Raw genomic sequence first — 19,126 nt, forward strand, 5'->3', positions numbered from 1 at the left:
TGCATGGTCAGAATCCCTTCAGCTTTTGCATACAAAACGAGGCACATTGTACTTTTTGAAAAACCGTAATTGCTTTGAGAGTTTCCCCCTTTGTATTTATGTGACATTGTATCAGTTTCAATATGTAATCAAAACAAAAAAGAAAGCAATGTTGGTTTTAATTGTCAATGTCAAACTATATCACATTGGTGTCAAAGTTTGCTTGCTTTTGTCTAACAAAAAGTTTTAATCAAAGGGGGAATGACAGCTGCAAGTAGAGAGAATGGGTAAAAATTATTTGTCTCTTCAATTCTTCTACGGAACAGGACCATCTACTCTTATAGGAATATAATTCAATGATTCCATTGATGAGGTTGAGAATTGATCTCAATACAATCTCTTTCTGATATGATTATAATAATAATAATAATAATAGTGGGATCTTGTAGAGCACTCATGTCTGTCAGACTTGACACTCCTGGCTTGAATCAGATTAAATAACTATGCCTCAAACAAGAATCAATACCAATATCTTCAGCAGCATAATATAAACAAATGTGCTACACTTCACCCCCACAGAGAAGGACATTGTCATCATCAAACAAGACAGTGGCTATATCATGATGCTCCAAACCTTGACTGGTTCATTGTAAGGAATACATATTACTTACATCTATGTAATTTGCATTGATGTAGTCCGAGTTAGGAATGCCAGGGAGAGGTTGCAAGGAAACACGGGACGAATCATCTGCAAGGAAAGCAAAACAGAACATCTTTAATTAAGAACAAGGAAGACGTGTCATACTAGACAATGGATAGCTAGTACAGACCTAATATATATTCATAAAGAATTGAGTCCACAAGGGGATGTTTACAAGCAAACACATACAAATATATAACTTCCATAAATACAGAATATCACAGATTGGCATTGTACAATGGATAACATACCAAAACACTACACTGTATATACATCATCATTCATGGTGAATGGTGAAAAATAGAAACACTAAATATTCAATCGAAAGGATACTGAAGTATCACATTTACAGGTTTGTAGGTGGGGTAAAATGAGTATGAAAAAAATTTCCAATGAAAAAGAAGGGAAATTTAATCAAATAAGAGAACTTAAGTATCCAGTAAGACTAAGATTGTAATATGATCATCTCGATACCCAATTGCATGCAGGACTTCTCTTTTTCCTTTGAAACCAGAAATACAATCCTTGACATTAGCTGTGAACCAATCACCTAATTTATTTTCTTTAACTTGACAAATTTGTTTGAAATTCAGTTGCTTGTAGTATGGACTCATGTACGCTACATGAAGGGTTCATACATGCGTAGATGCTGCATTCTTGTCCCAAATGCATACAAATACGAAGATAAATTGACTGATGAGATCATATATGTTGCACATATCATATTTCGAAAGCCAGAAGGGTGTTAGCTCTGCACCCCATTGCATTGAGTTAATGCCTCTCTGGCTCTGAGCAAATGATAATAAGCCAAATGTGTAATTCGAGTGTTGTTTTTTTTCCTAAGAGAAGTACTTACACGATACAATGTTGGTGTATCTGTTTTTAAGCTTGTTTTCAACGTCTGAGCTGAACGTCGCAGGGAATGACGTAGGCACATGCTGAATCTCCTGTAAAACATAACAAAGCAAGAAGAAAGAAACAAACAATGATTATTGGCAATGTCAAATATTTGTAAGACTGAATGGGATTAACTTTGAACTTTCCTAAAGACAAACTTCTTTACGGTATTTCTTATCATTACATGTACCTTCGGGGAAACTGGTTGCTTAAGCCTTATTTTGCAGATGGAAATAATTGAAAGGATCAAATTTATAAGTTCTAGATCCTCTGGTATGACAATGATGACCTCTGACCCTCCTAAAGACAAACCTCTCCTCTATTCCATACCTTATCATTACAGTCAGAACACCTGCAGCCTGATCCTCCCGTATTACATAGTAACATATTACCAGCTCAAGGCACACCTCTCCTCTAGATCTTATGATTGCAACAGGAAAACAGGTTGCTTTGGTCTGATACTCCAGCATGATAAGGACTGCTGATTCTCCCTAAAGACATACATTGTACCTCTCTTTGGGACCCTATCAATGTCATTGGAACACCATTTGCTTTAGTGTGATCTCCAAGCTAATACCGTGATGAACTCTGACCATTTAAATGTGCATTTCTCTTCCAGATTGCATCATTACAATTAAAGAATGGTTGGTTTAATCTCATAGTCTGGCACTATAATTTTCCATGACCCCCCCCCCCCCCCCACACACACACACTTCCAAATAGACCCCTTGTTACTTTTAGTCTGATCATCTATGATCACTTGCCTCTCAAGACACACCTGCCCTCCAGATCTTATCACTACCAAAGGAAAACCGGTTGCTTAGGTCCGCTCCAAGTGTGACAACAACAGGGTCCTACACCCCCCTCTCTCTATGAACACGTAGAGGGGTAAAGCTACCAGGACCCTCCTAGATCACTAGCCAAGCTGATTGGAGGAGAAGGTTCTCTCTCACTACTCGTTACTTAGGAGGAAATTGAATGATCTTTTGTTGAAGGGACCCTGGGAGTGAGCGAGTGAGTGAGGTTGTTCTAGATCATACAGGGCGGAACTACAGACAAAGGGTTTGTCTTTAAACACATGGTTTCATGTTCAGCTCTTGGACAATGAGTGTGTTTATCATATGACTACTGAATCTATCATGTTCTAATCCACGCTGTATCCACCTCTGTCTCTTCCGATGACCCTTTCTGGTAATATGGTCAAATTGTAGTCAAGCTCCAATTACCTGGCAAAACAGGTCATCTGTTTATGGATTTTTTATCATATGAAATGGAAGTTACAACACTACAAATCTGCAGCATCATTGTGCCATGAGCACGCACCTTCATGATAATCGATGGCTATCTTCCACCTGAGAGGACACAGGTAGGAAATGGGAAGTACCGCTGAAGCTAGCCGGCATATCCAAGCGGGAGGGTGTGAGAGAGATTCAAAGGCTAAACCGGTTCCGAACCTAGCCGCTCTGAAGATTTTTCGAGAGTGATAATCCACCATGTATCAGTCACCAGGCCACAGGCCATGATCTAATCAGCAAACTATAGAGTCACTGGAGTTTATTTCTCTAACCCATTTACCCTCAAAACTTTTGTAGGTTACAGGAACTTAGGTGTGAGACTAGAAACCCATATTAAATGCATTATATCACCTGCCTTGATATCCTCTGTTTTATAGCTAGAGCCAAAATCAAGTCCTGATGTGATTAAACCATTTGAGACAACCCGTTTCCTTGCATTAAAAAATTACGCCAACTTACTTCTGTGTCAATATCCTACATGCATTTACCTTGATAAGTTTCTTATTTTTCTATGAGACATGCCTAAAAATCCTGTGGAGAAGTCAATAACCAAACTGGCTGAAATAATCATGTTTCATTTTTCAGCATAAAGTATAATCCATCATCTATATTCCTGTTGAGCGTATCAAGCTTTAAGTCAAAGTTATCATTACCCATTTAGATCTAACATAAAAACCCCTCAGATAAATGTTTAAATATCAACAAACAACATGGGCGGTATGAATATTTGATTGATTAAATAGGAGATCCTTTTATACACATCTAGCACACTACCCTTAGAATATTATATCTCCCCCACAATCTCGCACAATGCCAGAGCTCGACTTGTCCTACTTCCAGAAAAGAACCCATCACCATACACACAAACTAAACATTCCCTATGATCCTCTTCCTGCCTGCCTGCCTGCCCCCAAGATCTTGGACTCGCTTGTGCGTCATTCAGAAGTGGGTTACCATGACAACCTTTTCCCCTTCCCTCCCTCACCCTCCTCCGTGCCCTTCCTACTGTGATCATCAGATGGCTATCATGAGTATCACTATAGTCTGCTCTGTGTATTAAACCGACTGATGTGCCTCGGTTAGAATGATCTTTAAAGACTGCCCCATGCACCATATTGAGCTGGTATGTAGTCTGAGTTTCACTTTGAATGTCAATCATGATCATCCTTTACAGTTTTCTAAACTGGTCACAGTTTTGCTCCTCACTAATTGTGCCCATATCTTATCGAGTGAAGATACATGTAGGATGCACTTCATCTAGAATGATAATACTAGTCCTGTGCACCATATCAGACCAGTTACGGTCTCACTTTTAATGTTCATCATGATCATTATTCATAGTTTTCTAAACTGATCACAGCTTTGCTCCTCTACGATTAAAACTCCATATCAGATTGAGTGAAGAAAGCATAAAGACTGATGTGCCTTGATGAGAATGATAATAACGCCCTAATGGATGCATTGGGCCAGTTGTAGTTTCAGTTTAAATGTGAATCATTCTCATCAACACTTTTTTTTTTTAAATGGTCACAGTTTTTCTCCTACTTGTGACCATACCTGGATGAGCAAAGGGAGGATAAAGACTGTTGTGCCTCAGTCAGGTAGATTAGATTAGTGCCCCATCTGCCATATTGGGCCGGTTGTGGTCTCGGTTTTTATACCACTCACTCCTATCACTTAAGCTTCAAACCCATCATAACTTTGTCCTTCTACCTCATCCCCAACAAAAATGTGGAAAAGAGACAGGAAAATGTGGGCAAATTTTGTTCTTCCTTTTTAATTTGCATGGTATTCACTGCCTAATAAGATGAGAAGAATGAAGGCTAATAAGCTCATGTGAGAATGAGAAGAATAAATAATATGAACAGGCTTAGGCCAGTTGTTGAGTCATGCAGAAAATTTTAGTTCGACCAACCCCAATCATTCTAAATGTTCAAAACCACAACCACCCCCCCCCCCTAAAAAAGAAGTAGAAAATATTTCTCTAATCCCTTATCTCATTTTCATCATCACATGGTGTACACTTGTCTTATCGGAACTAAGAAAGCTTTAAAAATGTATACTCATTGTGAGAGCTCCCTGATCAAACGAGTTTAACATCCCACCTTGAACTGTCTTAGAGATGATTGACAGACTCTAATTCCTCCAGAGAATGAAACAGAAAGAGCAGACAGTACTAGACATCATTATAGTCACATCAATGTTGGTAAAAATAGACAAATGTCTCATTCCTTCTCCCAAGGCCTAGGTGTCTACAGGAGTTTCATGACTGGAAAATACCACAAGCAACAAACTCTTGCATAGCCTTATAAAGGTATTACCAAAATTCCTTGCTCTAACTTTGATCCATACCGAATAAAATGCTTCTTCTCATTACATTAAAAAATAAACTCATTATTAACATGCATGTGATGAACAAACGTTTCCCTACTTGTGGTGTATATCCTGGAAAATGCTTCCCTTTATTTAGAAAATAATGTGGTTGAGTAATTACCCCTTCATATTTGCAGGTACATGTACATTTAAATGTATTATACAAAGAGTACTGTTCCTGCAAACGAGTCCAACATTATTCTCTATCCATAGATGCTACATGTACATGCATTTTTCTAGTTCCTATTGAGTATTGACCCTATGTACATGAACTATATGTATATGTACACATTTATTGGAAGAACATGTGCAGAGGACTTTGACGTCTTTGGTACTCCTTAGAGTGGTCTTTCTATACAGGTTTCACTGCATTTGATGGAGACTTACCTCATATTCAGCTGCAAATCCTCCATCGCTGTTGGCATGGCAAGCAATCACATGACTCTCAAATTTACTGATGTGAATGGCTGGCTCCTCAAGATCATCTAAAAAAGGACAGAATTTGAAAGAAAAACAAGTTGAAATAAAGAGATAATATAGAGAATGGTAAACAGATAAAAAGATTAAAATTGTACATATCAAAATACTATAGATCAATTAAAAACAAAAATTATAAACAATTTATTCATTGAATCTAAAAATCTATTTATCAATTTAGTTTACTAGTAGCTCTTATTCATGTATGTATAAATCTATTTTTACTTTAACATGGCATGGATTTATCAGTGTATGTACATTTTCAAATAATTAATAATCAACCAAAGCCAATTAGCCATTGTTTATGAGTCTTTTATTGCTATAAATTGTGGGCATATCTCATTTATTCAATCTGTGTTCAGACAAATGTAATCATTGCATATTCAATTTATTCTCTAATGAAACAACAAATCAATAGCTTGATGAAAAATTGGCCATTTTCCAAACTTTGCATAATAAAAAGCACCATTATCAAGTACAGTTCTTCATATATCCTGCTCAGTAAGTACTCTCATATCTTTGTATTACATCGTTCTTAATGACTTGCTATATATCGTTAAGTGGAGTGGTATTGACAATTAGTTGTGTTCCCTCTATAATCAAACAGCATCAACTGCCAACGAGGACACTCTACAATAAAAAGATAATTCTATATTAATTACGCTCAAGACTGAGACTCTAAGGCATTGATTGGCAAAAAATGCTATAAAACAAGACACTTTCACTTGAATGAAATATATACGAAATTTTCACGAGAAGTTTCTATTTTCAATAGGTCCTTGCATGAAATTCCTCTGTTACAAATTGCAAAAGTTTCATGTTGCAAAGGATCTGGCTTTATAGTAAAAATCTGTAACATTTACGATAGTTTAGTTCTGCCATGGAGGAAAGAAAGCAGGGAAATAAAAAATGGGGTATTTCAATTGAATGAATACACCATTAATAAGATGATGAGCAAACAATAGCAACTGATCTTGATAATGTGTAGGGTGATGCCACAAGTAACCTGAAAGTAATTGCCACTGAAACCTACAAAGAATGAATTATAGCATGATACTCTATGGCTGCTCTATATATCTCAACATTTTGAAACTCCTATCATCATCATCATCATCATCATCGTCATCATCATCATCACCATCATCATCATCTTCATCGTCGTCATCATCGTCATCATCATCATCATCACCATCATCATCGTCATCATCGTCATCATCATCGTCATCATCATCATCAGTATCATAATTATCATTAATATATGTAATATAATTATTGGTAGTAGTATTTTATCATGTCTGGAGCCTATAAGAGGAAAACTAAACCTTCAATTTTTCTGTCATGGTGATGATTAAAGAACATCACATTTCAAAAGTGATGCAGATACTAAGACCTGTGATATTATCCCATTGATAATCCCTTGACTGGTCTATAAACTTAAATAAAACTACCGGTATAGGTTTATCAATGTTCTACAATGTTGCTCTGACTTATTGAAACAAGTAGGTTCAGCGTGATGAATACTGAATAGAAATACACTTCATCGTCTAAAATTCAACTTCGAGGCTCTTCAGTGATGGCTGTAATCGATCGTATTTCTTAGAGCTCTCAATCTTAGATGAAAATCTTAAGTCAAGTGATTAAAATCTCTATCCTCAAAAACGAAAGGTCATGATGAGAGGAATGAAAGAGGGGGAGAGAAAGATGATGAAAAGAAAGAGGAAGGGGGAAAAAGAGAAGGTAAGACAGAGGAGGAAAGAAAGATGAGAAAGAAATAGGAAAGAAAGAAGTGGGAAAGAGAAGTACAGGGAGGAGAACAAAAAGAGGAGAAAAGAAAGAGGGGAAAGAGGAGAAAAAGAGGGGAAAGAAAGTGAAGGGGAAAAGGAATTAAAAAGAAATAGAAGGAAAGAAAGAATATGGAAATAGAAAGAGAAGGTTACAAGATGGAATCAGGTAGGAGTGAGGTGAGGAGATTGAAGGAAACTGGAGTGAAGAACGGAAGAAAAGAAGTCATGTGGTTTACATGGAAATAACATGAAGACAATGGGGACTAGGTCCCACAGAGACTTGAGAGGATGGGGAGAGTAGAAACAATTAAGATTGTGTGGGATGTATTTGGCTAGGAGAATGGGGCAGTAAACAGGGGGCAATTAGGAGTGAGCAAATCTTGTATAGACATGTAACAAGCAGGGGATGTATCAAGAACAAACCAAAGGATGGGTCTATTTCTGCTCTTTAAAGGTCGTAAAATGCAGGTTAAAACAAATGTGATACACCCCATGAGGGATGAACCTGCAGATGTTAGACAGATGTACTTCTAGTAATGAATGGATATTGGATCATACAAATACAAGTACGGAAAAGAGTACCGGTATAGTAAAAAAAATAAAAAGTGTATCACTAATATATTAGAATACAAAAGACGGAACACCTGAAATAGTTACAAGTTGAGTTGAGTTTAATATGGTAAAAATTATATGGGGATAAATCAAATAAACATGAAAGAAATTAGCCTTACCAAAGTGCTAATTTCATATACAGTACTAAATACAAGTTATGTATCTAGAAGCTAGATGAAGCAAGATAAAGGCAGATAGAAAACAATAATTAATGTGAAGCATGCAGATTAAAGACACTTCCTTTATGCCTTGAAATAAAATAATGTTACATAAATATTTAGTCAAAATATGTTCTGCAGATCTACCTAGGGTCTACGGTGGAGCAGAGTTAGCAAATCTAAGAGTTTGGAGGAGGAAATAAGGAAAAAAGAATAGGAAGCTGGGAAGAAAAGTGAGGAGACAGGATTGTTCTACCCTCTTGTGGGGATGTGGTCAAATGACTCATGATCAGCAGTGCAGGATACCGTTAAGCAGTTTGAGATGATCATCAACAGGCCCCCATTAAATCATACTGGTGGGACTGAAGCAGAAAAAATGTTCCAAGGATACACCGAAAACATCAATGTGATGGCTGATAACCTCATGACAATAAAGTGTCATCTTCTTCTTCATCATTTCAATTTAGAAATTTCCTATTTCTAAGAATGCTGGCCTATATTCTTTTGACTATAAATGCAACCTACGAAAATTGAAGCTAAAATGGCTTTCGTAAATGGATACAAAACATTTTATTGATATCTTATACCCTGCTTTCATTTTATTTTTAATGTCATCTTTCATTATGTTGTTATTAATATCAAAATGAGAAGGAAAATGACAGAAATACATTGTTTTTTCCCATTGCAATGGAATTCTTCTTCATGTGTATTATGATACTTGATACATGTATACTTCTACTGTCAAGTTTTATTTCTTGATAATGATATATTTATTTTTGCCAAGTGTGTGCTAAGAACAGGGGCCAGACTCGACTAGCACATGTGCTATTATTTGGCTCCTTTTCATCACCTTCTATATTCTATGAGAAAAGACATATGTCTAGCATATCAATACTTTGTTAGGTTTTTCTTTAATATGATCTATAATATTCATTTATGAACATGTACCATTCACGATGTATTCAAATGTTTAATCACTGATGTTATTGATGATGAATAAATAAAATCAAATCAAATCAAATCAATGTGTATTATGAGACTGAGATCGAAAAGAGAGAAAAATAAAGTTCTCATTAATGTCTAATCATTGTATCACATCTTTTATACTAACAAATTAAATGACCATTTTAAAAATGAGAAAACAATATGAAAATGTTTTCCTCATAGATTTTTTAAAAATCATGATAATTGAAAGCCTTCAGATGTCATTTAGCCATTTTCAAGCTGACGGAGAGATATCATGATTCATGATTTTGAATTCTTCTTCACCTTTGGTAAGTTTATTATTGAGCGACAAGGGAAATATCATGATGAAAGACAGCACCAGGAAGAGAGCAGACCTGTAGGTTGTCTCTAAGACTCACTTCTTGACACATTGGAGGACATAGACGGGACATTCACACTAGAGGAAATTCTTACTAAACTTGTATAAAAAATGTGAACAAGGTACAGTATAACAAAAAGGGGGATAACCATGGGAGCTTTGTATAAAAGAAAAGTGTATACCTGTGTATTGTTATTATTGATTAATTAATTAATTAATGGTCACCATATTTTTTCGAAAGTGGAGCTGAATTGGTACGATAGACACATTACCGGGTCTAAAATTACCTTCATAGCAATTTTAGGTCCTAAAAGAGCACTAGAAATGTCATAAATAAGAATAAGCATGCACTTTGAAGGCATTTGCGGTCGGAAACAAGAACTCAACTATCCCTTTAAAATTGTAAGTGGGGGAGAAATATTCTGCAACATGACCGCAGGTGAGCATTAATGAGGGACATCCTGAACTATCATGTTGAGAGCTAAGATCCGTTGTTTAACTAGCTTCATGCAGTTATGGATGTAACCAAATATCACTGACAAAAGTGTTTCAGTTAAATGAAATTTGCAAATAATAAAATCAAAGCATGTACATGACACTTATGCCCTGAAAGTCAGAAATTAGAAGGACAAAAATTAATAATTACAGCCTACAAATAATCAAAGTCTAACATGTAAATAGTGAATATTTCCAAAATAATTTCCCCAATTTCAAAAAATGAAATGGAAGCTCTTATTACCAATCATGTGAAAGAATATGTTTTGAATATTACATGACGATAAAAATTTTGACGGGAAACCGCCGGCTAATTGATATATTTGGTCAATTAGTATACCTATATACTGTTGAGAGATACAAATGCACGTGTCGCGCACGTGTGTGTAGTCCCATATGCATCTTTCTGTGTACAGTGCTTCTAACTTTATGAAGACTTGGCCAAATTTCTTATAATTTTGATGATTCCAGAACCTTGCAGTACATCTATGCTAGATGATCAACCTTTTCTGATCGATTCCACAACGTTTCTTTCACTATGCAATTGCATGACCATAACTGGTCTTTAGCTTTAAAGGTAATACAAAGTTTTATTACTGGGTCATGAATTTGGTTCAAATGAACATTTTGGAAGCATATGCGATCCTACAATATTCAGTGATCGTTGTCACGGTTGAAATCGAGTCTAAAGTTTGACATTGTAAATAATGAACTCTTTATGTTGTATAGCTCCCTCTCAAGGTCAAGATATTAATTAAGCTATAAAACAATGATTCTTGACTAAAATCGACCGATTAGCTATTCTCGTTTGGAAATTATATATCACAACTACATATTCTGAGATTTTCATGGTCGCAGCTACCATTGTACGGCCGTATAGGTGCTATTTGAAATTTATCAATATTTAACGGGAGCACCGGTAAAAAAAAAATGATTCCATTTTTCTCGAAAGCAGAAGTGTTTCAGGGGCAAAATTTTCTAGTGCTTATAATACATTCACAGGGGCATCCAAATATATCAAAATAGTAAAGAATCACTATCCACCCAATTTTCAAAATTTCCCAAAACTTTGTATTACCTTTAAACTTAAGAAGGTGGAATAACTAACTCAGAAATTACTTTGTTCTTTCTCATTGTAAATTGTATGAAATTCTATGATGACACTCATGGGGTAATATACCCATAACAAAGTAATGTCAAAACTATAAAAGTTGGTTCAACATTAAAATTCTAACATATGCATCATGAAAGTTCATCAAGTGGTTTTATCTTTCATATCCTAGATCATATTATTTTCATACTTAGAGCAATCATGCCAACTTTATACTTTTGGGAAATTCTTTCAGCAGCCATCAATAACAAAACCAACCTTTTTTGCCTGGTACTATTTAATGCATCATTATAAAGGGCTTGCTAACATAAGTACCAGCTACATTTCAAGGAAGCCCGTTAGATACATACGTGCAAATATGTGTGGATGTCTTTTAACAGAACAGCCTCATACTTTATCACGTGGCTATGACATATTTTCTCACGAATATCAATTTTTCTTGCTTTATTTTTATGTGCCAGTAAAAAGTGCTTTAAAAGTTACACTCCACATTCTTGTGAAATACCAAATTTCTAAATGATTTGAATTATTACAAAGCAAGAACAAACACTATTAACCCAATGACCACCTGTGCTAATTAATATGTACCAAGAAGCAATAGATAGTGTTATGAAACAGGTTCAAGAATGTAGGCAAACTAATTGGTCAAATGACACCATGTGACCAAGCATCATTCTTTCCTACCATGCCTACTGTGCAAAAAAGTTCCCATCAAAAATTGGTAACCCATGGCTATAAGTGATAATGCACTGCTGAAATGCACATATGCAAATTTTTAGCATGTACAAAATTAAGGTGCAATGAAATGCACATAGTCTTAAATGGCAAGGAGGTTGAGAAATATCACAATATATCCTGACTATTCTTTTCAGGGAATTTTCCCATTTACCATTGCATAATGTTAAGGACATCCATAGAGCCAATTACAAGCAGTTTCACTTCTAATTGCAATGTATTTCCAATGATCAAATGTAAGTCGTATCCTCCAAGACAATTGCTCCACTTTCGATTTCTAACTTTAATTGATATTCATAATCTAACCCTTCACCAACACTATATTCTACCCTTAATCTTACCCTAAACCTAATCATAACCTAACCCTAAACCCAACTTCAAACACAATCACATCCTGAGCCCTAAAGTCACTCTGATGATGAAAAGACCCTTGGAGCATATAAGTCAAAGTAACGCTAGAACTGTAGGATCCATTGATTAAAATGATTAGGTTCAGAAGCAACAAGTGGAACTAGCAGTGTCTACTCATGTTGCTCCTGTCTGAACTATTACAGGAATTGATTTGTGGATAAAATTATATACCACACAACTAGAAATTGATGATTTACAGTGTCGTAATGTTGACCATATGCAAGAGCGTACTTTCTGAAAGTGGTAAGTCCATGGTATGTTGCCATTTGGTGTTGTGTATGTTACCAAGTTTTATGAGCATAATTGACAACAAAAGTATCACGTTCCTTGATACTCAGTGCCATCCAATCTCTAGAATGGATTGGAAATTAATATAATCATCAGATTTAATCGATCTTAGAAGTGGTCGGTAACACAGGGGACAAAAGTACTTGGAATTGCTGAAAAAATATTACAGGGTATGAAAATTTGGCTCAATGATGTAAATATGCTTACCTGGCCTGCAGAATGTTGGCGCCATACCGTTCCCGTGCTTCTCGAAAGACATACGATCCTTCTTCCGCATCCTGGAGATCAACAAGAAAGTAAAGAATTCCATGATATATCAAGAATTATGAAAACAAATTCCATTATAATAAGAAAATCTTGCCTTTTAAGACAGGACTAGCAAGATAATGATGTGTATAATGCTTCCATTAGGATATAAAAATCTTGCCTTGTACAGAACATGCTTGGCAAGAAAATGTATATCACACTTCCATTAGAATATAAAAATCTTGCCTTATCCACAACATGGCAAGAAAATATGTACCGGTATCACACAAAATCACCAACGTAAGAAATGCAACATAGGTGTATATACCGAAGAACTGCTCTTATCTTAGAGTTCATATTGGCATAATCCAGTTGGGGATATCTGTTCACTGATGGGCACTAGTACTGTTGCCATCATTCCATTCCCCAGAAATCCAATAGTAATGTCTTCATGCCTTCGCCATGGTTTTGCTGCATGTAACTGCAAAACTTAGAATAGAGATCCTAAGGAGGCGCACTTGTATTTTACGACTGATTTTGTAATTTGGATATATTCAGAGATGTACTGGTACCTAGAAGAATAATTCTAGGGGAATAGATCAGTCGCAAGGTACTGAATGATCTACATTTCCAGGATAGCAGGTTCAGTAAAATAACTACACTCTTTATCTATCAATCAATCAATCAATCAATTAATCAATCAATCAATCCACTAATCAATCTCTCTCCCTCTCTACCTCCTCTCTCTCCCTCTCTCTCTATCCCCCTCTCTCTCTCCCTCTCTCCATCTTACATTCCCATTGCATCATTTTCTGAATTATAAAAATCTCTCTGCAACAATACACTCTTTTCACAACTCATAATTCTTTATCACAAGAGAAGAATCAAATCCAAGTCTGTTTCACCGAGGACATGTGAATCTAGAATGCAAAAATGAAAATTTGAACAGACTTCATACTAGCAAGGTACATATAAATAAAACATCCTCACAATGGTACTCACAGGTCTAAAGCAGAAGAGTGTTGAAATGTTTGACAACACAAGGTAAAGAATATGTTCACAATTAACAGCACAGCTAGAGTATCACAATTCCTTTACAAATTCCACAAGAGGGCATTCAAAATTGAAAATGTTGCGAGTAATGAAAATAGTCCCACCTAATTCATGTTTCAGCCTTAGTATGGTATATAAAATGATTGTTAGCCAATTTATACCTTAAGCTAATATAAATTCTCTTTCCTTAAAATTTCTCTCCCTCTCTCTCTCTTCTCTCTAACAGAGTTTTTAATTAAAACACAGGGAAGTCAAAACCTTTGAAATAGAGTATGGTATTTCCTGGAAACTGTTCATGACAATATTATGTTTGTATTGGTCCAGTTTCTATTATAAAGAAAGGCAATGAGTTTGCAAATCATTTCCTGAGAAAGATATCAATAGCTTCAGTAACTCTGAAATGGGTGATTGTTAGATACATGTATGTTTCATTTTAATTTAAAATAAATATAAGGATATGAGATTCATGTTTCATCAGAAACGCACAATCATCATGTCTCTGTAATAAATGGAGAGCAACAAAACTAAACTAGTTTACTAGAATCTAATCAGAAAAAGCAAAATTTGAACAATCAGCCTAGCGAGAAAATATGAATTTGTACTGTCCCTTGAAGCAATCAAAGAGATGGGTCATTCAAAATCACTGACCCTGATGGTCAGTACGTTTGAATGATTTGTTTAAAAAAGTTACATAATTATTGATTTTTGCTGTAGAGCTTCTATGTATCATAATGCTTTCATTGTACTCTGAAAATTAATTTTTCAATTTTCATTACACCCTTCATTCTTATTTCCCTCAATCTTCAGTAATAAGCTGTATAATCACTGGTTGCTTCTCCCCTGCAAGCATAGCTATTTAAAGTATTCAATGTTTTCTTAGCAATCCAGGTAGAGGCCAATAACTCAAGGGACTCCAAAATATTGACAAGGAAACAGATTGCATGTGCGATTGGACCCAAAATATTTTGCCAGAATCACTCCCGTCAAATTTTTAAAAATAAATAAAGTTATACATAAATATTTTATTTTGCAAGTTTGGTATGCATCGAGAAGTCCAACATGATTTTGATTACCAGGTAAATATCATTTCATAATAATTCAATTTCAATTCATTATTACCTGATTACCTGAGGAAATTTGAATAATTGACTGCATGGACATCTACCAGCAAGACACTTTTTTGCCCCTATTCTTCCTAATCTTATTACCAGCCAACTTGAGAGTTTTCACATGCCTTCCACATTAATTTTCCCAGCACCCTCAAAAGATAACATTCTATAGGGAAAATACATTCAGTCTATAAATTCTCTTTCACGCCAAAATGACGTCTATGCACATCGAACTTGTTACATCTGCTCTTGGTTTCTGCAGCCTACTTTATCTCATCACCCCAGAAAATAGACGAGGGAATACGAGGCTTGAAAATTAAACAGTTTACCTATGACTTAAGAGTGTTCCAATTACAACTACTCCTCATCTTGGGACTAAGTCTGGGCTATTTTAAGAAGTGCCTCATTTTAGGTTGATTAATGGTAAAAGAGAGGGAGCTGTGAGCAACAAAGTGAAGAGGGTGAAATCACCAAGACGCAGGGAGAGGACAGTGAGACTGGAAATAGAATGAGGGGATTTGACAAAGATTTGACCTCTGTAAAGTCAGGTGGAGGATACCGGTCACTTCTCATGAGAATGAATCATCTTAATCCATATAATACCCATAAACAGTCTCAATATATACCAAAATGGCCTTTGAGTCAAAGGTGTTCATATAGACCGCTCAAGGATAACAAGAGAAATGTACTACAAAGCTAGGTGATCTTGATAAAGGCCTATAGGTTTGCTTTGTACAGGTTTCAATTTTTTTAAAAACAGTTCAAGAAAAAGTGGTCCTCTATAGTATGTACTTTATACAGAAATTTTCACTGTACTTCATTCTCGTATCAAAAATTGAATCCATTCCATTCTAGATCTTAATATAAAATATAACTTCAAATTGATAGTAGTTTTTCAACGATCGTAAAAGTGCACTTGACTTGTAATAGATATTACTGTGAGATAATGAATTTTATAAATTAGTTCTCAAAGTTCTTTAAGTTTCCAAAATAAAACAAAAATTATAGACATCCAATTATGATAACAAAAAATACCTCACGCATACCCTTCAGTGAGCACATTTTGGACAACACTAGTTATCAGCATCTGTATGATACAGTACAAGACCACACGCACATCCCCAACAAAATCTGCTCTACACTTACTTAAAAGCTAAATGACCTGTCGTGACACCAATTTATTGAACCCGAAACCATAACAGTTGTTCTATCTGGCATTAATCATGCAATATCTATTAAGAAACCCTCGACACAAGTGCAGCACACGTACCACATGACTCCCCTCTTCATACAGGAGGATGCATGGTTCTTTAATTTCTTATTGGTGTTCTATAAAGTCAATCTAACAGCTGCAAGTATTACTGGACGTACAAATCATAGTGACATCATCCTGACTTTCTGTTCAATAATGGATCTTCTCCTTACATTAAGGAGACATGATGAGTTTGGTAGATGATAGAGCTCAGGCTTAAAGGTACAAATCATTGCTTGCCTTTGGTTATATGACCGACACATGGTCCATTGATACTAGCCAATTTCCTAACTTCAGTACTGGTCAAACACTTAACCTATTAACCTGTACACTAACCCTAACCCTAAACCTAATTTAAAACACAATCGCAACCCTAATTCTGAACCTATACCTTTGATGAACTCAAGCCCAGAGCACATGTTGGCAAAGAAAAGGTTGGGGCACCCTCAGACGCTCCTTTACATTCACCTCATAGTTTGTGAAAAAAAACTCAGGAGGCTGTTTCTCGAAACTGTCATGACTTCTTGGAAATACCACTGAAACATGTGTTATAGCATTATTCCAGGAACTAAAACAAATTTTAGGTGTTAGATTCTGATATCTGAATACCGGTACTCGTAATTATTACCTATTGTTTTACATGACCTTTAAATGAAAAAGAGTTTATCAAAGTAACCGAACATATTCACTAACATCGTCATGATGTATTTTAACTAATCCCTTTTGAGATAAGAGTGAATAAAAAAAAAAGTACAAATTTATTCAAATTTGAAAAAAAGCATGTAGAAACATTCTGTCACTTGGCCAAAAATGTCCGTTGCCTATTTTTGGATCAAAGATGTGCTGCTTTATAACAACTGTTTTTTGCTCCAACTGTGACATCACCCAAAGGAGTTTGTTGGATAGATATCAGCATGTACATCCAACCCAATCTGGCATGTTGTATCATAGTATAGAAGTAAATGTTACACTGGGTGATCAGACATGGTGGACTTTGATTGAAAGTGAGGAGAGATTAAAAAAAGCAATTTGAGCGGGAAAGCACTTATTAACAGAGAGGACTGATATAGCCTACTCACAGCTAAATGGAGTTAAACTCATTGATGCCCTTTCTGGCTATCAACTGACAAATACAATACCAACATGTATCTTCCTCTATAAAAAGACAGGGCAGTCCACATATACTTCATTTTACATGAGAACCAGCAGAAAGGATGACATGAGAGCATAATTGAAAGTACTCACAGAAGATAGAAGAAGAAATGTGGGAAATAATAATTCAATACAAATGTAATATTTTTAATTAATCTTTCCTTCACAAATAGTCAAGTAAAGATACATCTATCACATATTATTTTCAAAACACAAGTTTTCAATCATAATTGTACAATGCCTTTGTATCACTGTACACATTGACATACACATAAGCACATTGTTTAATACATGATAGCTAAATTCGTAATTTGTGAACTCATTTTCAATTTAATTTACAATATGGAAAATATGGTAAAATATGGGCATGTACACAGACCACCTGAAGTATTGAAAGGGCTAAACATCCCAGTACCAGTGCATGTACAGAAAACAGATATTTAACATGAGGCCATTTGGGACAAACCTTTCACTGGTTGGAGCTGGTTTGATCTCCTGCCCCCATATATCCAGGATGTGATCATAATGGATCTAATCATATCTGTCCTTGTGAGCTAGTTCTGACAGAGAAACAGCCACACAGGTAGGCCAGTTTTCATTAGCTTTAAGTTGTCAAAATATTGTAAAAGTAGAGACTTGCCCTTGCGTGCATAAGATGTTTGTGAATTGGCCAGTGGGTAAGATTTGAAAGTTTCATATTTGAAAGTTTCAGGCTGTGAAATACTTGATTCACACCTGACACAACAAAATCTTTGCCAAATGCAAATTGCGAAAGTTTTTACATAGAATCACCCAATAAGTCAGGAGTCTTCTTGGTTATGTATTGAGATGTTTAAAAAATCGCTACCATTTACAATTTGTGACAGTTTCATGCCGTAGTCTCTAGTGTTACAGTAACCTGCTAATTGTAATCTGAGGGAATTAGTTTGATCACAACTAGTTCACGCTAATTTGGAGTTATGATTCAAATAGTGGGCTATTTCACCCTAGCCCTTGAGAAAATAGCTCAAGCTATTATCCTAGATGCCAACCAGGGTTCGTTAGCATATAGGTATGTGGCTCATTCACCCTCGGCCTATGATACGCTCTGAAAGCTTGAAGTTACTCTTCAACGAAGCAGAGACTGCTTGACTTTGGCTAATGGAAACAGGACAATTCAAACTTAAGAAGCATGGATTGGTCAAGCTCAAGTTCGAGCTAATGGGGATGAATCTTGATTCACCATTGACTTTGGAAAATAGAAGGACATCCTGTTGACCTTCCTACCTGTATATCTTACATGGAATCCGATCCCATATCCAAAAAGAATGTTCCAGGAAATGCAATGACGTTGATATATAGCATTGGCTACAATGTACAAGGGCATTGCCACAGGAACACAGCCCTATTTTCTAAGATTTTCTAAGATTTTCTCAGAGCAAGAATGGTATTCAGTTATTCACTCCGTGCACAATGATATAAATTCTCAACATTCTTGCCCTTAGTTGATGATGTGATACATGTATTACATAAATAAATATACACTAAATTATCAAAGCCCTCAAATAAAGAAATGCCACTTAGATTTCATAGGACGGGGTGGTGTACCTTTAAATGGTTTGCATAAACTTTTTATCCAGGACAGGTGATTCACAACGCATCTTGAGGTTACTGATTTAGCTCTCTGGAAAGGGGG

General features: G+C 35.7%; 1 protein-coding gene across 4 annotated transcripts in view; it reads right to left on the bottom strand.

Annotated features, from left to right (window-relative positions):
* The window catches only part of LOC579761 (tyrosine-protein phosphatase 99A), an 81,926-nt gene that overhangs the window by 20,678 nt on the left and 42,122 nt on the right, over positions 1-19,126 (bottom strand). For all 4 annotated transcript variants that reach the window (XM_030972531.1, XM_030972529.1, XM_030972530.1 and 1 more), the window contains 4 exons: positions 12,847-12,917; positions 5,632-5,729; positions 1,536-1,626; positions 651-727 (listed from right to left, as the gene is read on the bottom strand). In XM_030972531.1, coding sequence (XP_030828391.1) covers positions 651-727; positions 1,536-1,626; positions 5,632-5,729; positions 12,847-12,917 — 337 coding nt within the window. The remainder of the gene's footprint in view (positions 1-650; positions 728-1,535; positions 1,627-5,631; positions 5,730-12,846; positions 12,918-19,126) is intronic.

The sequence above is a fragment of the Strongylocentrotus purpuratus genome, unplaced genomic scaffold, assembly GCF_000002235.5.
Source record: "Strongylocentrotus purpuratus isolate Spur 01 unplaced genomic scaffold, Spur_5.0 spur5_scaffold_6, whole genome shotgun sequence".
In the NCBI taxonomy this organism is placed as follows: Eukaryota; Metazoa; Echinodermata; class Echinoidea; order Camarodonta; family Strongylocentrotidae; genus Strongylocentrotus; species Strongylocentrotus purpuratus.